This window comes from Salvelinus namaycush, chromosome 20, assembly GCF_016432855.1.
Source record: "Salvelinus namaycush isolate Seneca chromosome 20, SaNama_1.0, whole genome shotgun sequence".
Lineage (NCBI taxonomy): Eukaryota > Metazoa > Chordata > Actinopteri > Salmoniformes > Salmonidae > Salvelinus > Salvelinus namaycush.
The window spans coordinates 36,335,921-36,362,231 of NC_052326.1; the positions used below are offsets into that span (position 1 = coordinate 36,335,921).

The 26,311-nt window shown below is 42.4% G+C and overlaps 1 protein-coding gene across 1 annotated transcript; it reads right to left on the reverse strand.

Moving 5' to 3' along the window:
- Positions 1-802: 802 nt before the first annotated feature.
- Positions 803-25,430, reverse strand: LOC120065298 (protein hinderin-like). Its single transcript, XM_039016183.1, has 11 exons — positions 25,347-25,430; positions 23,239-23,274; positions 22,861-23,132; positions 22,324-22,424; positions 17,227-17,342; positions 7,645-7,784; positions 6,113-6,753; positions 5,934-6,020; positions 5,547-5,662; positions 5,315-5,435; positions 803-1,234 (listed from the first exon to the last, which is right to left on the reverse strand). Exons 1-11 carry the CDS (start codon positions 25,399-25,401, stop codon positions 1,030-1,032), a joined length of 1,890 nt encoding a protein of 629 aa, XP_038872111.1. The 5' UTR covers positions 25,402-25,430; the 3' UTR covers positions 803-1,029.
- Positions 25,431-26,311: the final 881 nt, after the last annotated feature.

Sequence of the window (26,311 nt, forward strand, 5' to 3'; positions counted from 1 at the left end):
TGTCCCTTATTTTGAGGTGTTAGGAGTTCTGTATTAATCATGTTATATTTCTTTTTAATGTCTTATAGAGCTCTGGTGTTGTGCAAGTGTTCAGTTCTATCCAGGGTAAAACACCCATCAAAAACTGCACTATTTCATCAAATATTGTTACTAAATTTCTGATCATTTCGTCTACCTTCAATGCTGTTATTAAGTGTTTATTCCTACAAGCTAGTGTTCTTAGGAGAATAACATTGACTTCTTCAATGGATTCAAAAGTATTCTGAAGACAATTTCAGCACATGAAGGGGATGGGGAATTGAATGTTACGTGTTGAGCTTTGCCATGTCTGATGAGGTAGGCTTCTCATTGATTAATGCGCTTTAGGCTCCCGCCCTCATCTCTTCTCTGGTCCCTGGACTCTTTTGTAATTTTAATGAATGATGCGTCTCAGCTTAGCTCAATAATAAAGCACAGTCTAGAATACACCTGTCTTGACTCAAACTTACTGCATATTCTAAAAGGGCCTTGAACAGGGTCATATTCATTAGGCACCAAACGTAAGACTTTAAAAAAATAAAAATGTTTTGCTACAGTTTGCCCTAATGAATATGACCTAGTTCTAGTAATACCTCAGTTTCCTAATGTGTCCATCTCTGAGATAATGTGACCAAGGTGGTCAGTGGAACACACAGAAGTTTTACAAACATTTGACCATTTATGTTGAAGTTATAAGAAATCCATATATGAGTAGAATTATAGCGCATTTAGCTACTTTGTGCGTGACCATGTCTCTACATGTGGGGACCACTACACAAAGATATTAAATAAATTAGTTTATTTATATTCAATATAAAAAAGGTATTGCATTACAAACACACAATAGTATAATGAACAAAATCATGATTGTTTTGGAACTTCCAACTGTAAGACAAACAGAAGGCACTGATCTTGATTTTAGAGCCAACTGTAAATATCAAGTAAATGATTAAGAATGATTTACATTTTCATATTTTTCTCAGGGTACCTACCCCCGGATCCCCCACCCCCTCAGCAAATGAAGAAGATTTCTTCCAGTATCTGGCTCTCCTCCAGGTCCTGCTGGGGGGTCCGGTAGGGGCCAGGACGGGAGAGCAGAGCTTGGTGGGCTGGTTTGGGGGCACTGGGGGGGGGCGGGCGTCGGGGAGGGTTGCCTCGCTTGGGTACAGAGATGGGACTGAAGACCTCCAACAACTCAATCAAGGAGGAGTCCAACCTAGAGCAAAAACACAGATGAAGAGAGGAATCAATAAATGAAAACGCATTTGATACTATGGTAAGTCTTCTTGCTAACATAATCGCAATATTGCCTTTGTAATATTGTCCTTTCTTAAAATTAAAACTCTCCAGCATTCATGTTATCCTATTGCTTAACAGGAACTAGACAAGGCACGAGGCCAAAGCATGTCTGTGGCACAAAGCTTGTAGTGCAAATGTGTAGTGCACCTCGTATTTGTTAACATACAGAAGATATGAAAGGATATCCCTATACGGATGAACTGTAAATAAAATGTTTCTGTTCTGTAGTGTCCATTGATGCCTAACACAACCAGCGTTAAAAGTCTAAAGCCCTGGGGTCGACAAGCAAAAGGGCATTAGATGTTACAGGTGCAACAGAAGGAGAGTCGAGCGAGGGCGCACGGGGGCATTCTCTACCAGAATAAGAATGAGGGAAGAAATAAATAAACCAAAGCGAGAGATTAAGCTAATATAGATTCCATCCTTCAGTATGGCTGCTTGATAAATTATTCAGTGTGTACACAGTTGGACGAGTGCATTCCAGATAGAAAACATGAATTCTTAAAGCACGCTAACATAATTCTCTGCTCGTTTTAAGCAGCATCAATTTGCATCTGGCCGACAGTTGGCATGTGCGGTCAGAGTCTTTTTGTATTTGTTTACATAATATTTCTAGTTCTATTTTCTGTATTTTAACTTCATGGCTTTAATTGGTGCAGAAAGAATGATCACTGTAGTTTTCCATCAAATTATTTAGAAAATCTATGTACAGTACATTGAATGAATCTGTGAGTGTGGAGAGAGAAAACAGAGGGGACACCTATAGGGGATATTACCCGCTGGGAAATAAACATGATTGAAGCTAAAGTAAGTAAATCTGTCTTCTTCATTTGGTCTCCTTCTGCCTGTCAATAGCAGTTAGTAGAGAGAGAGAGCGAGAGAGCGATAAGAGAAAGAGTGGGGGAGAGAAACTTTGTCCGGGCTCCCTCTTGAAATGTGAGAATTAGCATTTATATTTGTAGATTTATTTAATGGACAGGGCTCTCAAACAGCAATCCATCAATGGATGACATCGCTGTAATGAATAATGCATCACTTACCGGTGGTCACAATCTATAACAAGAGGAAAGGGGGGTGATGGGGGGGGTACAGTTTCGGCAAGGGAATGGGCCGAATGGTGAGAATTCTAATGGTTTGGAGGGGCCATGTATACCAAAGGCCTTCGTTGTTTTACGCAAGGTTCAATATCGAATGGCCTACGGGTATTAATATAACTCAAGGGAGCCCTTTTACGATTCTGCTTCACTACTCTCTATGTATTCACACAGAGAAGTCACAATGACAAAAATAATAATTGCATTAGACAATGACTACTCAAAAATGTTGCTACCGTCCACATCAGACTGGCGGCTAAATTCACCAGACATATCTATACTTTCTTGGGTTACTATGAAAGTTTTAACTTAGCTCTCGCAGAACTGCAGTTTGTCTATCCACTTCTCCTTCCCTCCCAGTTGTTTCGCTCTTCTCTCATTAAAGATGGCCATCTTGCCCAGCGCCCCCATTCATTTTCAGTCTAAACAGTAATATAAAAATCCTACGATGGCAGGCAGGTATATCCCGGATGTCAATACCCTGCCATTCAATAGCAAGCAGGCTAGGTGAGTCGAAGGGGAAGGCAGGAGGAGCAGTAGGGTGCAATGGAACTCTCTTTACTAACTAACACGGGAGGCCGGGGATTAACCCCCAGTCCCATTTAGCGATTTGCACCTTTAACATTCAATTAGTTAAGACTTAATGGTTGTTAGGGTTTGTTGGTGAATGAAAAGAGGCAGTTCATCACTAGAGTAAGGACCAAGCTACAGTGTGCGTCAGATTTTGCAATTCAATGGCACTCATTCAATGTTAGTGTGGAATTCCTGAGTTGCTTTGGTTGGTGGCAGGCATGCATTAAGGGGGACACATGGGCATCGTAGGGCTTACCCATCACTCTCATAACATCTGCAAAAGTCTACATAGTGTCAGGACGACCCTCGCCAACCTCCCCTCCCTGCAAGACTCGCTTCATTGATTCCCTCCACACACACAAAATCAGATTTGTGTCTGAATAATGCAGGAAGCTGCTTCCAGACTGCGGACTACAATAAAATATGTATCTGTCCATACATAAGCTAGCATTCTCCGGTGCTTGTTAGCCTAAGCAGCTCTGCATCGCTGGGGTTTGTTGTTGTCTGGATGAAAGGGCAGGTAAGAGCAGAGCAGGCAGAAGAGATGCGCTAGTCTAATCTGACTGATTACAGTCGGTTTGCTGGAAGATTACAAATCAACTCTTGGCTACTATGCTGGTTGGAGAGGGGTTTAGGAGACCAGAACTGTCTGTTGCTCCCATTTAGTTGGCTTCGATCAATTATCCAAGACAGACATCTGTTGGTTTTTGAACATACAGAGTGTGAAATGTGCAAGACAATCTTGGATGTCTTGCACTGACCTCAGCAAAACTTTTTGTTTTGTTTAAAGTTGACAGTTTAACATTGGATCAAGCTCATAATAATTCAATTATTGAATGGTGAATACAGCGCTTTAACAATGACAAATGTGGTCATTGTTAAGAGCAAACCTCTCAGAAGGACCCAATTGAAATGACTTCAAAGTTCACTGTTATTATGATCTGTATCCATTATTTCCCTTTGTGGTTTTAATGGCCATCTGCTTGAGTTTACACTGTTCGATTGGCATGGTGGTGGTGGTTACTTGAACCATACTGCATTGTTTATGATTCAGAACATTGTGAAGAGCTGTCCTTCTGGCTGAGTCAGAGACAAGCTGTCTTTCTGTTTCATGTTGGCTAGGCTATGGACCAGTAGAAGGAAATGTGGAGTTCACACTTGAAGAACATTTCATATGCAAAGACAAAAATACACTTGCCAGAAGTAAAAAGGGAAAAAGTAAGAAACATAATCCCTTTCCTTAAAAATGACATGCTAATAAACATTTGTCCACAGCATTCTATGCTAACTAGAAGTGCACACTCAGACACACACAGGAAGACCACACACTGTCACATTAATTACCTTTCAACAAAAAGGGTGGGGAGGGGGGGGGAATAATGAATTTCATTCCCTTTTTTTAGAGTGTGTCTCACGCTAGTGATTCATTCCTCTCTGCGCTCTGTCTCTCCTTCTTCTCTCTCCCCTCTCATTATTGCGAGAGAGCTAGAGAAAGAGAGACTGTGCATCCCCACAGAAGTCTGTTCAATTACCTGCTGCTGGGTCCCAGCTAGACCGACTAATGGAACGCAGCTTGGCTCCTGTCAGCCTCGCCGCTAGCCTGGGAGAAAGCTTAATTTAGCCCATCAAACACTAAGGCCCAGTGCTGGCCAGGCCTGCCTCAGACGCCTGCTCCCCTTTCCTTCCTTCCTTTACTTTTTCTAACCTTTATTTTGTTTCCTTACCCATGCACCGACATATTGAATTGCATTTCCCCCGTGCTCTGTTCATAAAAATAGTCTGGTTTGTGTATTTCTAATCTAAATGTTTCCAGATAAGTGGGTAAAAAATGCACTATGAAATGCTGTTGAAAATATAGAACTGCTTTTAAAGACGATCTGTTTATTTAATGCTCATGGTATGTGTTAATAATAGATTGTAATAATGTACCCATATGATATAAAGTATAGCAACCCGCACACTGATGAATACTCCTGCTGTTTTACTGTGCAGCGTTTTGACCCCAAGGTCAAAGGTCAAGCTGACCTTACACAACAAAACACCAGGAGCATTCATCGGTGGACAGGGATCTATTCTCTATTCCATCAGGGACCTATTCTCTATTTTGTGTTTACTTTTTGTACCCAGCACCTGCAACTTACTGGATGTGCGTACACTACATTTGACAATAATAATAATGTCATCATAGACTACTTTTTGGACAACACACTTTATTTTGACCTTGAGTGCTGATAATGATGTGATGTTGTGGTGCAGTACAGTGGAAACAGCAGTGGTATATGGGATGAAACAGTGTTTTGATTGGGACACCGGGATCCAATGTGGCTTACCTTGCATCGGGAGTCCTACGTAGCGCGGGAGGCATCACTGGTGCTGGGGTGGCTTTGAGTCTGCTCTGGGACACCACAAGAGAGGTGGCCATATCCCTCCTGGAATTGTTATGACAGGGCTCTGCAGATGGAGGACAACAACAAATGGACTTCAAAACCCTAATGACGGAGACGATAAGCCAGGGATGGAGAACTGGCGGCCCGTGTATACACACACACACACACAACCTACCAGGTAAATGTATGGAGTTTTGCAGGGGGATGTGTGCAGTATGTTCTTTGAGTGGAGGAGCTTCTTGTTCTGCTGTTTCACCCAAGTCCTCTGCATCGTCACACCCTCTCATTTCACTGCAGACACACACAGTCAAGCTCACATTCAACTGCTTGGTAAGCTAAAGGCTAGATTACTAGATACAGTGAGTGAGTGAGTGAGTGAGTGAGTGAGTGAGTGAGTGAGTGAGTGAGTGAGTGAGTGAGTGAGTGAGTGAGTGAGTGAGTGAGTGAGTGAGTGAGTGAGTGAGTGAGTGAGTGAGTGAGTGAGTGAGTGAGTGAGTGAGTGAGTGAGTGAGTGAGTGAGTGAGTGAGTGAGTGAGTGAGTGAGTGAGTTCCATGATTTTACCTGAGTAACACATGTTCATTGGGTAAAGGATCAGTCCCGTTTCTGGACATGGAATGGCCGAGTTCAGCTGCAGTGGCTTGCTGGAACCTGCAAGAGAGACAAAATGAAGTACATGCCCCAATTATTGTGCATATATTGTTAGATGTAGAATTTTTCTAAAACATAATTAAATTCAATACCTGCTGTAATCGAGGCGCGTGTGGAGGAGCTGCTGGTTCTGTCTGATCAGCCTCTCCTCCTGCTGCGCCAGCCGCACCTGCAGCCGCTCCCTCTCCACCTCCAGCTGCAGCTTCTGCAGGAGCAGCTGGTGCTTCCTCTCCTCCCAGTCCTCCCGGCCCAGGAGGGGCGCGGTCAGGTCCCTCTCTGACCCTGCTCCCTGCCACGCTGGGTCCCCTTCGAGTAGTAACCTCCGGGGTCTAGGTAGACGTCTGCTGTCTTCGGATGGTTCACCAGAGCCGCTGTGGAGCCGTGGGCTGGTGTTGCCCAGTCGAAGGTCTTCTGTGGCCCCTCTATGGGGAAACCCCCCATTGACCAGATGCTCCCGTCTGCTACGGGCCCCTACTCCTCGGCAACCCTGGCATTTGATTGGTCCCTGGGATTGGTTGCTAGAGGATGAGGAGGGAGGGGAGGTGGCTAAGTGGAGGTCGTCTGAGAGAGAGGCAGGACTGAGGTACGGGACTCTTCCTCTGCCACTTCTCTCTCTTCCTCCTCCATTTGTCCCTGTTCCTCCAGGAGTGGGCAGGCCCAGGTAGGAGCCATCCCAGGCTGTGGCTATCTCTGCCCTGCTAGGCTTGGTGGAGCCTACCTCACTGCTGGGGGCCTGTGGAGACAAGAGAGGCACCCAGTCAAATATACCCTTCTATTTTTATCTATTGTAAATATATTATTCAATGTTACTATTTCATGTTATGCACCTGTACTAGATTTCAGCCTATTTCAGCTCTATGGGGGCATCAATAAAATCTGAAATGTGTCATGTGTTTGTCTCCAATCTCCACAAGTGTATAAGTGGTAAGGGCAAGAGGTCAATTTTGCAGTTAGTTACCTCACTCTGATAGTCACTCCTTCCCCCTTTTTAACTTTTCTGTGAGAGAGCAGTGGTTAAGCCAAGATTGACCCGACACCAATACAATGCAGAACTAAGATTTGGGTTTGGGCAAGACTGAGATTCTCATGAAAGTGCTGAGCACAGGGAAACCAAGGTGAATGAAGCGAGAGAGATAAACACAAAGTAAGGTAAAGCCCACCTTCAGCAAGACAAGAGAGTGACTAATTCAGTGTGAGGTCACAGAGCATGCAAACACATTACTCAGCCCCACTGTAGGACACGGAGGACGACAAAGTGATCTATCCTCAGAGCAGGGGGACCTAGGAAGTTGTCTCTAAATGGTTACCTTGAGAAAAGCAACCGGTTGTGCTACTTAATGTATGTGGTCATAATGTATAGTGATTTTTTTTTTACTATTGTGATATCTGATATGCTGTCTAGGTCCAAGTAAGGGTAATTTAAAAATAAAATGTGTGTCTGAGTGTTTCCCTCCCAGTTGGCAGCATTGTGATTGATGGTGAACAGTGGCGGTAGCTTGGAGATAGCTCACCGGGGAAGATTATACACACACAGACACGCACCACTCACCATCTCTCTCAGACACACATCTGTATCACACACTCTTACTACGCACACTCGCACAGACACACACAGAGTGAGTACCTTTCTGTGGGAGTTAGAGTGGGAGCTGCAGGAGTGGCTGAGCTGGGTGATAGACTGGTTGAGTTTCTCCTGCTGTTGAGAGAGGTACTGCTGGTAGAGCCCCAGCAGCTCCTGGCATTCCCGGTACTGCTGCTGTAGGCCTGGGCAACAGGGGGCTGGGGTTAAGGGTCATATTCTTGTCTTTATTCCCTTTTTTGGGATACATTTCAATTGACATTTTGAAGAAATCAAATATAACCCCAAAAGAACATCTCCACGCACCACGCCTTCATTAGGCCAGGAAAGTAAACAGAACAGTGAGTTAATTCAAATAGTTGAAAAGGACAAACTGAAAAGAGAGCATGATAAAAAGTTGATGGGCTTTTTCTCCATCTGGGTCGGCCCAGGCTGAGCTGAGCAGAGCTGGGCCGTAATGCCAGATCTGAGTGCTAGGCCGAATGCCAGACAGAGAGCTGGCACCTGACTGGCGCCACGCTGCAGAAGGCAGGACACAGCTCATCTGGTGCAGAACCACTGCTGGGCATGAGGGTCCCGCTAATGGCGGTGGTGGCACCGCTGGCACGCACACCCGGGCTGAGTGAGTAAGGTAGGTACACATACATGGATACATACTAATGCAAGGGTGGCAATGGGGGTAAGAAAGCATGGAATCTCATACTGTACTAGGGCAGACCCCATCTAGTCGACTGGTCCATTGTTTGGTCGATAGGCTGTTGGTCATGGTGTGGGGATGGCACAGTCCATCAGTCTAAGACATTTGCTACAGAAATTGTATATGGTTATATTATGTTTGAACAATGGTGAAACACAAACACATTTTTTTTTTTTTATATATATATATATTTTTTTTTTACATAAAATGTACTTTCTCCTGCATTGGATAGTGGTCACTGTCCGCGGTTCTGAAACATTAGGGCACTGTTGAATTGGCGCCATTTCCTCGACCATGTTGGTATGTGCATAATAGCAAAGTTAACCAACATATTGGTGTTGAGAACAATGCGACGGAGGCAGCAGCGAAGTTAGGAGAAGAGAAAACAGCCCTTGCCTTAATTGTCTAAGAAAAGTGAGGAGAGAGGAAATCCCCACTTAATAAGGACTATAAACAATAGCCTAATTGTTACTGTGCCTGGCTTTATAAATCATCTGTATACAGCGCATTCGGAAAGTATTCAGACCCCTTCCTTTCCCCACATTTTTTTTACGTTACAGCCTTATTCTAAAATGTATTAAATAAATATAATCAATCTGAACACAATACCCCATAATGACAAAGTGAAAACAGCTTTAGACATTTTTGAATATTTATGAAAAATAAAACACAGAAATGCATTATTTACATAAGCATTTAGAGCCTTTGAAATGAGACTCAAAATTGAGCTCAGGTGCATCCTGTTTCCATTGATCATCCTTGAGATGTTTCTACAACTTGTTTGAGTCCACATGTGGTAAATTCAATTGATTGAACATGATTTGGAAAGGCACACACCTCTCTAAGTGGTCCCACAGTTGACAGTGCATGTCAGAGCAAAAACCAAGTCATGAGGTCAAAGGAGAGCTCCGAGACAGGATCGTGTTAAGGCATAGATCTGGGAAAGGGTACCAAAACATTTCTGCAGCATTGAAGGTCCCGAAGAACACAGTGGCCTTCCTCATTCTTTAATGGAAGAAGTTTGGAACCACCAAGATTCTTCCTAGAGCTAGTTGCCTGGCCAAACTGAGCAATAGGGAGAGAAGGGCCTTGGTCAGGGAGGTGACCAAGAACCCAATGGTCACTCTGACAGAGCTCCAGAATTCCTCTGTGGAGATGGGAGAACCTTCCAGAAAGACAACCATCTCTGCAGCACTCTACCAATCAGGCCTTTATGGTAGAGTGGCAAGACAGAAGTCATTCCTCAGTAAACAGCATGACAGCCCGCTTGGAGTTTGCCAAAAGGCACTTAAAGGACTCTCAGACCACAAGAAACAAGATTCTCTGGTCTGATGAAAACAAGATCAAACTCTTTGGCCTGTATGCCAAGTGTCACGTCTGGAGGAAACCTGGCATGATGGTGGCAGCATCATGCTGTGGGATGTCACGTCTGGAGGATACAGCCTCAAGTCTTCTTGGGTATGACGCTACAAGTTTGGCACACCTGTATTTGGGTAGTTTCTCCCATTCTTCTCTTCAGATCCTCTCAAGCTCTGTCAGGTTGGATGAGGAGCATCACTGCAAAGCTAATTTCAGGTCTCTCCAGAGACGTCCGATCGGGTTCAAGTCCGGGCTCTAGCTAGGCCACTCAAGGACATTGAGACTTGTGCCGAAACCACTCATCCGTTGTCTTGGCTGTGTACTTAGGGTGGATGTTCTGTTACATTTGCAAACATTTCTAACAACCTGCTTTTGCTTTGTCACTGTGTGTAGATTGATGAGGAAAATGTTTTAAATGTAATAATTTTAGAATATGGCTGTAACGTAATAAAATGTCGAAAAAGTCAAAGGGTCTGAATACTTTCCTAATGATCTCTCTCTCTAGTCAAAAGTTTGGACACACCTACTCATTCCACGTTTCTTCTTTATTTTTACTATTTTCTACATTGTACAATAATAGGGAAGACATCAAAACTATGAAATGACACATATGGAATCATGTATGAACCAAAATATTATATTTTATATTTGAGATTCTTCAAAGTAGCCACCCCCAGGGTGTCCTGACTCTCTGTGGTCACTAAAGATCCCATGGCACTTATCTTAAGAGTAGGGGTGTTAACCCCGGAGTCCTAGCTAAATTCCCAATCTGTCTCTCATACCATCACGGTCACCTAATCATCCCCAGCGTACAATTGGCTCATTCATCACCCCTCCTCTCCACTGTAACTATTCCCCAGGTCGTTGCTGTAAATGAGAATGTGTTCTCAGTCAACTTACCTGGTAAAATAAAGGTATATATATAAAATAAAAATAAAATTGCCTTGATGACAGCTTTGCACACTATTGCCATTTTCTCAACCAGCTTCATGAGTTAGTCACCTGGAATGCATTTCGATTAACAGGTGTGCCTTGTTAATAGTTATTTTGTGGAATTTCTTTCCTTCTTAATGCGTTTAGCCAATCAGTTGTGTTGTGACAAGGTAGGGTTGGTATACAGAAGATAGCCCTATTTGGTAAAAGACCATCCATATTATGGCAAGAACAGCTCAAATAAGCAAAGAGTAAAGACAGTCCATCATTACTTTCAGACATGAAGGTCAGTCAATCCGGAAAATTTCAACAACTTTTAAAATTTCTTCAATTGCAGTCACAAAAAACATCAAGCGCTATGACAGAACTGGATCTCATGAGGACCGCCACAGAAAAGGAAGACCCAGAGGATACGTTTTTTTTTTTTTTTTTTAGTTCATTAGAGTTACCAGCCTCAGAAATTGCAGCACAAATAAATGCTTCACAGAGTTCAAGTAACAGACACATCTCCACATCAACTATTCAGAGGAGACTGCGTGAATCAGGCCTTGTGGTCGAATTGCTGCAAAGAAACCACTACTAAAGGACACCAATAAGAAGAAGAGGCATGTAGGCCTCTCCAGGCCTCGCACCCACTGTGAAATTTGGTGGAGGATCGGTGATGATCTGAGGGTGCTTCAGCAAGGCTGGAATTGGGCAGATTTGTCTTTGTGGAGGACGCATGACTCAAGCCACATACAAGGTTGTCCTGGAAGAAAACGTGCTTCCTTCTGCTCTGAAAATTTTTCCCAACCCTGAGGATTGTTTTTTCCAGCAGGACAATGCTCCATGCCACACAGCCAGGTCAATCAATGTGTGGATGGAGGACCACCAGATCAAGACCCTGTCATGCCCAGCCCAATCTCCAGACCTGAACACCATTGAAAATCTCTGGAATGTGATTAAGAGGAAGATGGATGATCACAAGCTATCATATAAAGCCGAGCTGCTTGAATGTTTGTGCCAGGAGTGGCATAAAGTCACCCAACATCAATGTGAAAGACTGGTGGAGAGCATGCCAAGACGCATGAAAGCTGTGATTGAAAAGTTAAAACATTAGTATTGTGTTGTTTAAAATAAATATTAAGTTATTTCTTTGTTTTATTCGAGGTATGACAACACTGTATATTTTTTGTTATTTTGACCAGTTGTCATTTTCTGCAAATAAATGCTCTAAATGACATGTTTTTTGAAATTTGGGGGAAATGTTGTCAGTAATTTATAGAATAAAACAAAAAATTTAATTTTACCCAAACACACCTATAAATAGTTAAACCAGAGAAACTGATAATTTTGCAGTGGTCTCTTCATTTCAACCCCCACACAGAGAATTTGCAATGAACCTAGAATAACACATTACCAAATCCTCACCTGTAGTCACCCACAAAGACAGGTACACAGTCTCAAACACACTCCTACCAACCAACTACTACCCATAAACCTCCCTGCTCCAGGCCATATATTTTTATGGGTGGGCCATCGCCCCTGGCTGATGAGTTTCTCAACACATCACCTTTAAAAGTCCCTGATTTAACAGCAAATGAAAGTTTCAAAGTGAAGCCATATTGAAGTAACAGTCTGTGGAAGGATACGCTAGGAGAAAACACTTTGGTGTCGGAGGAGTTCAATCAAGCCTGGGAAATGAAACGGAGTAGGGCAAGAGAAAGACTCAGATGAAGTGGAATGAAAGTGAATGCCCTGTCGACAAATGCTCCAACGCTTCTTTCATACACTCTACCGGTAAGTAACACCTGAACCGTCTGTCTGCATAAGGCTGTTTTTCCACTGACATTACGTCATAGCAATCATAGGGAGTCATGACAACTGAAGTTATGTTATGACACATGGCTATCAAAACTCGACAGAACCAACCAAACATTTGTTTCAATTCCCATGTCAACGGATTCATATTGGTAATATAATGTCCTCTGGGTTAACACTTTTATTCAAAGGAATCTAGTACACGTCAGAGTCAACCCACACAAATCTGGTATTGCAAGCATCATGCTCCAACCAACAGTCATCGCAACCACAAACAATACCTATGCTGATTATAGGATGTGGATGTTCTGAGAGAGTGTAAACACACCTACGTTAAAAACATTGTTGGGCAGACGCAGACCCGCCTCTCAAGGCCTGGTAATCTAAGACGACTGGAGCGCAATTGATAAGGTTCTCTTCCAATGCCGAAAACAGTGAAAACTCTTCTCTGAGTCTTGGGCATGAGCCAATACGAATGCTCACCCTCTTCAATCAAAGCGGTAGCAACGGCTTCTTCTGCCCCTCAATCCAAAAATATACAAAATCAAGACTTTGCTTTCGAAGGCTTCAGACGGGGCCTGTCAAAATTATTCACTCGCCCTGTCAGGCCACCCCCAAATGAAATCCACCTCAAGGTGGAATAAATTTGCACAGGAGAGGAATATTTTCAAAGCCTGACATTTTCGCACTGTGCAAAATCGACTGGGTGTGTGTTAGGTCACGGTGATGGGTAATTGATGAAAGTGTACAGTTAGCATAACTGGCTTAACCATAACAAATAAACCAGTTTACAATCAACCCAACAAAATACCAATAAATAGACTTGCTAACAATCACTATAGCTTAAGGTTTACTCTGTCTATTGATGGTATTAAAAGGTCTAACAAAAATTATGCGATAAAGAAAATTCAAAGTTTAGCCCTTTAACCATTGCCTAAGGGAGGAGGGTAGAGACACTTATTTCAACCACGGCAGTGGTGTAAAGTCACTGACAGAAAAGTAAGGTAATTGATTAAAAAAGAAGTATGTGATTTGTGAAGCACCAACTCAGAATTGATATCTATCCTTTTTACCTCTCCAAGACATCATGCCAAGGAGAAATAACCAACTACAAGCTTATTCAAATCTTACATTTTATTCAGCACTTGAGCTACAAAATGGTCCTGACAAACATTTCAACAAGAACGCTTTCACTCATCTCTCATTGCGGGTCTTTAGATAGGAGAGATATACACATCCTCCCCTTGATAACCTGACTCTTGGTAGATAAGACTGTAATGGAATTAGACTTTACAAGTCTTCCCCTAGTCTGTTTGCCTTTGGTGTCTCCTTAACCTTTAAAAGATCCATCTGGAACCCTACGTCTCAGAACTCTCTTTACGACTCCATGTTTGCGTTAAAGACCGGTTATCCCCTCGGGGTGCTTTAATCAAAGGGTTTTCCCCCCTCAAATTCCTTTTTAATGGAGTTTAGAAGTTTTGTGTAAATGCCAGGTCTCCCAGTCAAAGTGCCTTTAATTGAGTTGTGCTTTTCTAATTTCCCAGCTCTGCTGCCAATTGTGCAATTTACCAACCGGCGATTACTTTTCATATTTCGCTGTGTTTTCCCCCTAAATTGACGGCTCTCACCACGTCGGTTTGACCTGAGTGGAATCATTAAAGAGGACATCAAGGAGGCTGGGGGGTGCAAAAGTAGAGGAAACAGGGTAATTATAGGATGCTGTTGGAATTATAGAAAAGTTGCCAGGTCAGGCCAGGAGACTGAGCCTGACAGTGTTAGCTCGCTTAGAATCAACTGGTGGTGCTGTAACTGGTCATAAAAAGGTAAGATACAAAAGTATGTGGACAACCTTTCAAATGAGTGGATTCAGCCATTTCAGCCACACCTGTTGGTAACAGGTGTATAAAATTGAGCACACAGTCATGCAATCTCCATAGACAAACATTGGCAGTATAATGGCATTACTGAAGAGCTCAGTGACTTTCAACATGGTACCGTCATAGGATGCCACCTTTCTAAACAAGTCAGTTTGTCAAATTTCTGCCCTGCCAGAGATGCCCTGGTCAACTATAAGTGCTGTTATTGTGTAGTGGAAATATCTAGGAGCAACAACGGCTTAGCCGCGAAGTGGTAGGTCATACAAGCTCACAGAATGGGATCGCAGAGTGCTGAAACGCGCAAAAATCATCTGTCCTCGGTTGCAACACTCTCTACCGAACTGCCTCTGGAAGCAACGTCAGCACAAGAACTGTTCTTCAGGAAATGGGTTTCCATGGCCGAGTAGCCGCACACAAGCCAAAGATTACTATGTGCAATGCCAAGCGTCGGCTGGAGTGGTGTAAAGCACGCCGCCATTGGACTCAGGCTAGGCCCCTTAGTTCCGGTGAAGGGAAATGTTAATGTTACAGCATACAATGACATTCTAGACGATTCTGTGCTTCCAACTTTGTGGCAACATTTTGGGGAAGGCCATTTCCTGTTTCAGCATGACAATGCCCCCGTGCACAAAACGAGATCCATACAAATGTTTTGTCGAGATCGGTGTGGAAGAACTTGACTGGCCTGCACAGAGCCCTGACCTCAACCCCATCAAACACCTTTAGGATGAATTGGAAAACCGACTGCGAGACAGGCCTAATTGCCCAACATCAGTGTCCGACTTCACTCACTGAATGGAAGCAAGTACCCACAGCAATGTTTCAAAATCTAGAGGGAAACCTTCCCAGAAGAGTGAAGACTGTTATAGCAGCAAAGGGGGACCAACTCCATATTAATGCCCATGATTTTGGAATGAGATGTTCGATGAGCAGGGATCCACATACCTTTGGTCTTGTAGTGTATGACAGGATTCAGTGCATCAAGAAGAACAAGATTACCAAGACATGAGACAAGAGCAAATGCCACAGTCCCACAAGATAAAACGTCAGATAAGGAAACGGTTTCAAACACTGAATGTAATCCACAGTGAACTCAGACATGGGGCAAATGTCATTTTAAAATGTCAAGACGTGGCCAAGACTCAAAATCGTGGAAAAAGCAGGAGGGAATGGAGGTACGCGGGCATGTAATAACGCTCATGGAGTATCTGTCATACCACTGAGGTTTGCAGTGGAGATATCAAGCTGTAGGCAATGCTGCCCCCTGCTGCCAGATAGGAATAGCTTTTAATTCTTTAGTGGCAGACTGGGCTGCAGTGTGTGCAAGTACACATGGCTGTCTTTTAAATCAGTGACTGATACAGACCTGGGAAGGCAAGAGAACACCGACAAGCACTGTGGCCCTCAAAAGACTGGAGTTGAGGATACTTCACACAGACAATGCCAGTGAGATAGGCCCTCTGTATTAGAGGTCGACGATTATGATTTTTCAACGCCTATACCAATAATTGGAGGACCAAAAAAAGCAGATACCGATTAATCGGCCGATTTTTATATATAATATTTATATATGTAATAATGACAATTACAACAATACTGAATGAACACTTATTTTAACTTAATATAATACATCAATAAAATCAATTCAGTTTCAAATAAATAATGAAACATGTTCAATTTGGTTTAAATACTGCAAAAACTAAGTGTTGGAGAAGAAAGTAAAAGTGCAATATGTGCCATGTAAAAAAGCTAACGTTTAAGTTCCTTGCTCAGAACATATGAAAGCTGGTGGTTCCTTTGAACATGAGTCTTCAATATTTCCAGGTAAGAAGTTTTAGGTTGTATTTATTATAGGACTATTTCTCTCTATACCATTTGTATTTCATATACCTTTGACTATTGGATGTTCTAATAGGTACTTTAGTATTGCCAGCCTAATCTCGGGAGTTGATAGGCTTGAAGTCATAAACAGCGCAATGCTTGAAGCACAGCGAAGAGCTGCTGACAAATGCAGGAAAGTGCTGTTTGAATGAATGCTTACGAGCCTGCTGCTGCCTACCACCGTTCAGTCAGACTGCTCTATCAAATCATACTTAATTATAATATAATACCACACAGAAATACGAGCCTTAGGTCATTAATATGATCAAATCCGGAAACTATCATTTTGAAAACAAAACATTTATTCTTTCCGTGAAATACAGAACCGTTCCGTATTTTATCTAACGGGTGGCATCCCTAAGTCTAAATATTGCTGTTACATTGCACAACCATCAATGTTATATCATAATTATGTACAATTCTGGCAAATTAATTACGGTCTTTGTTAGGAAGAAATGGTCTTCACACAGTTCGCAACGAGCCAGGCGGCCCAAACTGCTGCATATACCCTGCACAGAACGCAAGAGAAGTGAGACAATTTCCCTACTTAGAAGAAATTCATATTAACTAAATATGCAGGTTTAAAAATATATATTTGTGTATTGATTTTAAGAAAGGCATTGATGTTTATGGTTAGGTACACATTGGTGCAGTGACAGTGCTTTTTTTGCGAATGCGCTTGTTAAATCACCTGTTTGGCGAAGTAGGCTGTGATTCAATGATAAATTAACAGGCACCGCATCGATTATATGCAACGCAGGACAAGCTAGATAAACTAGTAATATCATCAACCATGTGTAGTTAACAAGTGATTATGTTAAGATTGATTGTTTTTTAAAAGATAAGTTTAATGCTAGCTAGCACCTTACCTTTGTTCCTTGCTGCACTCGCATAACAGGTAGTCAGCCTGCCACGCAGGCTCCTCGTGGAGTGCAATGTAATCGGCCAAAATCGGTGTCCAAAAATGCCGATTACCGATTGTTATGAAAACTTGATATCGGCCCTAAGTAATCGGCCATTCCGATTAATAGGTCGACCTCTACTCTGTACGTCTGTGTGCATCCATGGAGAAAAGGATACTCTCTCTCTCCTGTACAATGAGCTGGTTCTGCTGCTCCAGCTGTAGAATCTTGCACTCAAAGGTCTCCTGTTCATCCTTCAACCTCTGTACCGACTCCTCCTTCTCCTCACTCACTCTGGGAAAGAAGAGGTGGAGGGTCAGTGATTATAGCAGTGTCCCCCCCTGAATAAACATAATTCTTGAGAAAATTTCTTGGGGCTGATTCCATTTAGTCAACTGGTCGATATGCTGTTGGTTGACCGAGATTTCTTTAGTCGAGCAGTTGCAATTATACAGTGGGGAGAACAAGTATTTGATACACTGCCAATTTTGCAGGTTTTCCTACTTACAAAGCATGTAGAGGTCTGTATTTTTTATCATAGGTACACTTCAACTGTGAGAGACTGAATCTAAAACAAAAATCCAGAAAATCACATTGTATGATTTTTAAGTAATTAATTAGCATTTTATTGCATGACATAAGTATTTGATACATCAGAAAAGCAGAACTTAATATTTGGTACAGAAACCTTTGTTTGCAATTACAGAGATCATATGTTTCCTGTAGTTCTTGACCAGGTTTGCACACACTGCAGCAGGGATTTTGGCCCACTCCTCCATACAGACCTTCTCCAGATCCTTCAGGTTTCGGGGCTGTCGCTGGGCAATACGGACTTTCAGCTCCCTCCAAAGATTTTCTATTGGGCTCAGGTCTGGAGACTGGCTAGGCCACTCCAGGACCTTGAGATGCTTCTTATGAAGCCACTCCTTACTTGCCCTGGCTGTGTGTTTCGGGTCGTTGTCATGCTGGAAGACCCAGCCACGACCCATCTTCAATGCTCTTACTGAGGGAAGGAGGTTGTTGGCCAAGATCTCGCGATACATGGCCCCATCCATCCTCCCCTCAATACGGTGCAGTCGTCCTGTCCCCTTTGCAAAAAAACATCCCCAAAGAATGATGTTTCCACCTCCATGCTTCACGGTTGGGATGGTGTTCTTGGGGTTGTACTCATCCTTCTTCTTCCTCCAAACACGACGAGTGGAGTTTAGACCAAAAAGCTCTATTTTTGTCTCATCAGACCACATGACCTTCTCCCATTCCTCCTCTGGATCATCCAGATGGTCATTGGCAAACTTCAGACGGGCCTGGACATGCGCTGGCTTGAGCAGGGGGGCATTTTTTTTTACATTTTAGTCATTTAGCAGACGCTCTTATCCAGAGCGACTTACAGTAGAGTGCATACATTTTATTACATTTACATTACATACTGAGACAAGGATATCCCTACCGGCCAAACCCTCCCTAACCCGGACGACGCTATGCCAATTGTGCGTTGCCCCACGGACCTCCCGGTTGCGGCCGGCTGCGACAGAGCCTGGGCGCGAACCCAGAGACTCTGGTGGCGCAGCTAGCACTGCGATGCAGTGCCCTAGACCACTGCGCCACCCGGGAGGGACCTTGCGTGCGCTGCAGGATTTTAATCCATGACGGCGTAGTGTGTTACTAATGGTTTTCTTTGAGACTGTGGTCCCAGCTCTCTTCAGGTCATTGACCAGGTCCTGCCGTGTAGTTCTGGGCTGATCCCTCACCTTCCTCATGATCATTGATGCCCCACGAGGTGAGATCTTGCATGGAGCCCCAGACCGAGGGTGATTGACCGTCATCTTGGACTTCTTCCATGTTCTAATAATTGCGCCAACAGTTGTTGCCTTCTCACCAAGCTGCTTGCCTATTGTCCTGTAGCCCATCCCAGCCTTGTGCATGTCTACAATTTTATCCCTGATGTCCTTACACAGCTCTCTGGTCTTGGCCATTGTGGAGAGGTTGGAGTCTGTTTGATTGAGTGTGTGGACAGGTGTCTTTTATACAGGTAACGAGTTCAAACAGGTGCAGTTAATACAGGTAATGAGTGGAGAACAGGAGGGCTTCTTGAAGAAAAACTAACAGGTCTGTGAGAGCCGGGGTTCTTACTGGTTGGTAGGTGATCAAATACTTATGTCATGCAATAAAATGCAAATTAATTACTTAAAAATCATACAATGTGATTTTCTGGATTTTTGTTTTAGATTCCGTCTCTCACAGTTGAAGTGTACCTATAATAAAAAATTACAGACCTCTACATGCTTTGTAAGTAGGAAAACCTGCAAAATCGGCAGTGTTTCAAATACCCCACTGTATATATTTTTTTCATGGTGCAAAAGACACCTGTCTGATTCATGCCTGTCCAGTGGACTAATCCATTGCGGAGGCCACGGGGATGGCACAGTCCATCACTCTAACACATGTGATACTGAAATTGTACACGGTTATATTATGTAAAAATAATGGTGTAACACTAATAAATCGAATATTATTTTATAACAAATGCGCTTTCTCCCGCGGTGGATACGGTCTCTGTCCGCAGTTCTAAAACAATCTTCAGTGCGCCGTATAATTGGCGCCTTTCCCTATGTTGTGCATAATAGCAAAGTTAACCAGAATAATGGGTAGGATTGAGAACAATGCAGTGGAGGCAGCAGCAGCAGAGACGAGGAAACAGCCCTTGCCTTAGCCTAATTGTCTAAGAAAATTGAGGAGAGGAAACCCCAACTTAATTAGGCCAATAATCAATAGCCTAACTGTTAAATGTCCCTGGCTTTATAAATCATCCATATACAGTATCAGTCAAAAGTTTGGACACACTTACTCATTCCAGGATTTTTCGTTATTTTTACATTGTAGAATAATAGTGAAGACATCAAAACTATGAAATAACACATGGAATCATGTAGTAACCCTTTTTTTTTTTTTTTTTTTTTAAACATCTAAATATATTCTAGATATTTGAGATTCTTCAAAGTAGCCACCCTTTGCCTTAATGACAGTTTTGCACAATCTTGGCTTGCTTCTGTTGCCTGTTTGAGTGTGTTTAATCGCCTACTGATTCCGTGAGCACTTAAGCCTCATGCAATGGAAAAAGTTTGATTAAGCAATTTCACAGATTTGGCTGTTTTTAATATTTGCTCTGCTATAATAAAGGCTTTACAATTGTTTTTCGTTAGAACAGACTGGTATTACTTTGAATTTATTTAGTGTTGTTTACACTATTCCAAACAGGCAGAAAAATAATATAGTAATCTAACAGCACCTGTTTGTCACACATATGCACGCAGCTCTCACTCCTATACCCTCATTTTTCTTGATCTCCTTATTGTTATTACAATTATTATTATACACATCATTATAATAAGTAATGTCGTTATGGTTAGTAGGCTTTGTATAGTAGCCTTGTATAACCGTCATCTTGTAGGCCTAAGAGCGTGTCCTGTCTAGTCTTAATCAGGCCTATATTTCAATATAGTGTAATAGGCTACTGTATCAATCAATCATTCCTTCATGCCATCACACAGCATAAGAGACATTCATGCTTTGAAATGCAATCAAGCATTTTTGTTATAAAATTAAATAAAGGGAGCTTTGAATAATTAACTTAAACAATAAATAAACCGCAATGTAAATGTTTTTAGTCTGCTGTAATAAAGACTATATATTTATTTCATTAGAACAGACTCTCTGAGGTACACTTATTTATTTAGTATTGTTTACACTGATCCAAATGGTCAGAAAAAAATAATAATATTGTAATCTAACAGCAACTGTTTGGCACACAGAATACTCACGCAATGCTTGCTCTTATACCCTCCTTTTTCTTGATCTCCAGTAGTTTCCACAACTAAGTCAAATGTCTTCCATAGATCTGACTTCCCCTGTGACCTAAATAGCTTTTTACCACCTGAGGAACATTGCCAAGGTACGGCCGCTTCTTTCTCAGTCTGATGCAGAGAGACTACTGTAATGCTCTCTCCTGTCTGGTCTACCCAAGAAATCCATTGGTCAACTGCAAAACATACAAAATGCTGCAGCACGGGTACTGACCAAGACCAGATGGAGAGCACACATTACACCGGTTTAAGGTCTCTGCACTGGCTGCCTATGAGTTTTAGAATTAATTTTAAGATTATTCTATTGGTTTTTAGACATGCTTTTAAGTTATGTACCCAGTAGGTCCCTCATGTCCTCTGGCATTGGCCTTTTAATTATCCCAAAGCCTAGGACCAAGAGGCATGCAGAGGCAGCCTTTCATTATTAGGCCCCCAGCCTCTGGAATAGCCTGCCAGAGAACCTGAAGGTGGCCGAAACTGTGGACATATTTATAAGAGATCTTAAAACACATTTTTAGCTTTGCTTTTCCTTGCAGTGCTTTTTAGTTGTTCAGTGTGTCTCATTATTTTGTTTATTATCCTCTTATGTTTGTTGTGTAGTAAATATTTCAGCTTTTATTTTCATTGTTTTTATTTTTCCTGTAAAGCACAATGAGTTGCATTCCATTTCTGAAATGTGATGTATAAATAAAGCTTGATTTGATTTGCCTCCTTAGCAACCAGTAAACAATCGCCCGTTTCAAGTTTATTTTTCACGTCCTCCACATCCATTTTGCTGTCACGTGTTACTGTGTTCGGAGTTTCTTATAACCAATTGATTGATGTGATGATGATAGGCTATAGGTCAGGCTCTGTTGGTCACATGCATGCGATGCTTACATGTTTCACGTAAAGAGAGCAAGGATTGAGAGGATAGGCAATTTTTTTCATAAACAAATTAGGGATTTCGGTAACAACTTTTCAGTCAGAAACAAGTAAGAAACTAAATGGCTGAAATTACGTTGTAGCTTCAACACGGACAGTGCAATTAACACTAGCTGTGCTGTGGTGCCTTTTCGCAGCAGTAGGGAGGAGAGCGAGACAACGTGCACCAGTAACACAGGCACTTCCTGTATTTTTTTTTAACAGTGTGACCATCGGGCTCTTTTTTGAGTAATTTGTGTTAATTATTTAATCAAACAGTGTCAGACAAGCTCAGTAGATATGCAGTTGATTTTATTCAAACACATAGGAAGTGTCTGTTTATATATGGAAAAATAACTTTAAACATTTCAACCAATAGATTGGTCGAAAGAACAGGACGACTATGGTTCAACCAATATTTATTTTAGTCGGAGACAGCCCTAATATCTCTACACCCCCACTCCCTGCCAACCACACACACAAAATCCCTCTTATGTTGAATGAGCAGTTACCTGGCCAGCTCCTGGATGAGGTTGGCGATGCGCCGTTTATCCTCGGGACAGAGGTCCTTCAGAGAGGCCCTGCTCTTAGCCTGGGTCACCTCAGAGAGTGCCTGAGCAAAAGACAGTTTTTTTTATGAATCACATAAAACAGAAAGCCTAGATCATGAAAAAAAATAAAAAAAATAAAAAAGCGCAATGACTTTTGGCAAGCATCGAGCAACCGTGCAGTATATTGAGTGATACTACCCTATTGAATGTCAGCCTGTTTCTGCTTTTTTAATCTTACCTGGTTTGGCCAAATTAGCTAGCATTGTTTAATCAGGCATGTGATCAGCACCAGAACAACATAGAACATCTGAGAAAAGAGGGCCAATATCAATTTCAATCAGAATTCAATCAGAAATGTTTGATTCATCCACATCCCTGTTGAATGAAGAAATAGCGGTGTACCCAGGCTTTATGTTTGCAAGGGCCTGTTCCGTCTGGAGAGGTTATGAGCTAGTAACCAGTTAGGGTCAAGGGAGAGGTCCCTCTTGGCAAACCTACCTGCGAGGTGGTGAGGAGATGCTGCCGAGTGGCAGGGCTGGGGGATGGGACTGTGGCTTCAGGTGCGAACTGGAGCTGCCCTCTACCCATGGAGGACTCAGAGACAGAGGACAGGGAAAGAGGCTGGCCTCGCTTTTTATTGCCCCATCTCAGAGGAGCCTCTCCTCGGATCTGACAGCCATATTTGGCCCTCATTTTCACCTTTCTTTCACTGCTGTTGGACCAGGAGCCCGACTTAAAAGCTGTCCGAAAGTGTCCCTCTTTGTTCACTCCTGAGAGAAAGAGACGTGGAAAAATGCAGTAACATTAGCAGCCAGCAATAGGAAAAGTGGTCAGAACTATCTCACACATGCCTTTGACATGTGCTAATGTCCTCACCTGGAATGAACACCACAGGTTGGTCTTCATCTGATGCTGTGTGAATTGAATTAGGAAATATATTTGATGGTCTCTAAAAAGACCCTCACTTCAATAAAAATCAGCATGTTGTAATTGGCTTAGGCAAGCCACTGAACTGGGTTCAGAAAGTGGCTGGCATTTGTTTATTAGCCGACGTTTGCCAAATTCACAAAAATAGAAAGCGGACACCTAATTAGTTAACTAGGTAAAATTAGCTACATTTAACATTTTAGTCATTTAGCTCTTATCCAGAGCAACTTACAGTAAGTAGTAAGTGCATACATTTTCATACGGGTCCCACCAAGGAAATCGAACCCACAACCCTGGCGTTGCAAGCACCATGCTCTACCAACTAAGCCACACGGGACTACAAACATTTGAATAGGTATTTCATTGGTTCTTCATTCATTGGTACTTCATTACCAGAAGAAATGGACCCTACCGCTACACTTGTTTACACTGAGCTCAGAACACAATCATGGTTACATTAAGACACTGGAGCCGGCGCGAGATATTGGTTGGAAATTGTACCTCAATGCAGTTATGGGATGTGCCACTGTACTTCAAATTATACCTTTATCTACACTACTCCATCGAAAAGATTGAAATACTGCTAGTTTTCCCAGGAAAAACTGCCCTTTTCATCTTTATGCTAGCTACCTGTAGTAACTATGGAATGGCACGTTGTGTTGAACAACAAAGGAGTTGATTGGCTGACACTGCCATTCCAAAATGGCGGCAGTGGATACTGCTAGTTAGCATGAGGATGAAAATTGCAGTTTTCTGGGAAAACTAGCAATATTTCAATCTCTCGATGGAGCAGTATAAATCAAAAATGTGGAATTCAGTGGCCTATCCCATCCTTACATTGAATTCTACGTCAGGCAGAAATAAGCATTTGAATCTGGAATAGATCCACAGGAAAGTATAATTACAACTTTTTCATATTTCTACCACCTGGAGCATGCTCAGAACCATGTAAACATGTGCACAAGCGCTGTAAGTATGCATGCTTCTTCTTGTGCATGTATTTTTATGTTGTGTACGCTTCAGGTGATATAAATCTTCTACACACTACCAGCACTTTGAAAAGTGGATGTAAATATATACTTTCGTGTGGATAGATTGTCTCACATTCCTACCGCCAAAAGAACCACCCACATGGACAACTGGTAAAGTACGTTAACATTTTATTTTATTCAACATTTGGCTTGTAGAGGTCACAAGAAAGTTTCCTGATTCAAACACTAATTTCTGCCAGAAGTAGAATTCAATACAATTCAATGTCAAGGTTCCAGGCAAATCCAATCCCTGCATTGTGGTACATTTCCTACCCATATTTCGCACTGGCACCATGGTGTCTTTAATGCAATCAAATCTAACTTTACTTGTCACATGCAACGAATATAACAAGTGTAGACCTTACCGTGAAATTCTTACTTACAAGCCCTTAACCAACAGTGCAGTTCAAGAAGAGTTAAGAAATATTTACCAAATAAACTAAAGTAAAAAATTATTTAAAAACGTAATTATAACAAGGCGACATACAGGGGATACCGGTACCGAGTCAGTGTGCGGGGGTACAGGTTAGTTGAGGTAATTTGTACATGTAGGTAGGGGTGAAGTAACTATGCATAGATAATAAACAGCAAGTAGCAGCAGTGTACAAAACAAATGGAAGAGAGTGTAAAGTTGTTATGGAGCCATTTGGTCCTAGACTTGGCGCTCTGGTACCGCTTGCCGTGCGGTAATGATTGCGTTCCGACCTCAATGCAGTTCAAGTCTTAAACAAGCGTAACGGTTGGGTCGGTATCTTCTGGCAAGGTATATCACATCCCTTGACTAACAAACTAGTTAGCTACCGATCAGTTTTCCAGCCAGGTGAGAAACCACTAGCTAGCTAACGTAAACTAGCCAATTCAATCAAGATTTGCTAACGTTAGCTAGCATAATTTAATGTTTATAACTAGTTACCAAATTCAACACCCGGCTTGTTAGTTAAACGTATCCAACCTTCATCAACATACGGACAATATTGACTATAAGATACGGGGGCTGTCTTTGATAGAAACCAAGTAAAAGGATACTGTCATTAACCCAACAAAATCCTGAGTCGTTCTTTCCCGTTTCTGCCGCAGCCATATTGAATCAACCGCCACTCCCAAGATGCCACGGGGTGCAAGGTTTTTCTTCTTTGGGATTTGATTGGCTGATCGAATTCAACTTTTACATGCATACACCGCCACCTACTGTACTGGAGTGTAAAGCCAGGCACGGTCTAACGACATTACATTCTCTTCATTAGTCTTGTTCCTCTAGTCTAAGAAGTGAAACACCACCACATACAGTCATTACGATGCCAACGGCCTGGGAGGACGGGACACCACCCCTCAACACACCTTGTAACTTTTCTGAAGTCAAATCTCGTATACCCAAATCCATCTCTGCAGCTGCCACTACAAAATATATTTTCTGTGATTTACATTCCATTTCTGCAGTACAGTTGATAACCATTGCTATGAACGCTAAGAAGCCAACCTTACTGAATAATAAATCACTATTTTGATAACCATTGTGTTACGGATACAGGTATTCTGTGTGTATCCTGTGTGTGTTTCTTTTCTCTCCTTCTCCCCTACTCACAGGTGACATCATCATTCCCCAATCAGTCATCAATCAGTCGCTAATCAGAAGACACCTGCTCCTTTTCTCCTACCCAATCACATTCCCTTTCCCTTGGTTTAAAAACCCTGTCAGTTGTGTTCTCTAGAGCGCAATTCTCTTTGTCAATGCCATATGTCTGTAGAGCTCTTGTTTGGTTTGCAACTACATGTCACTTTGTCCCCACCTGTGAGTATTGGTTTTGTTATGGTGTTTGAGTGTTTCTTTGATAGTGGGAAAAGGGGGTAACCAGACAGGTCGCCCATGGGCATACACTACCCGTAGGTAAACTTTGTTAAATACACTAGTTAGAACTGGGTGGACCACCCACTGTAATTTTGGTTAGTTAGCTGTTGGTGAAGTAGGCTAGTCTAGCTTAGGGGTGTTTGTG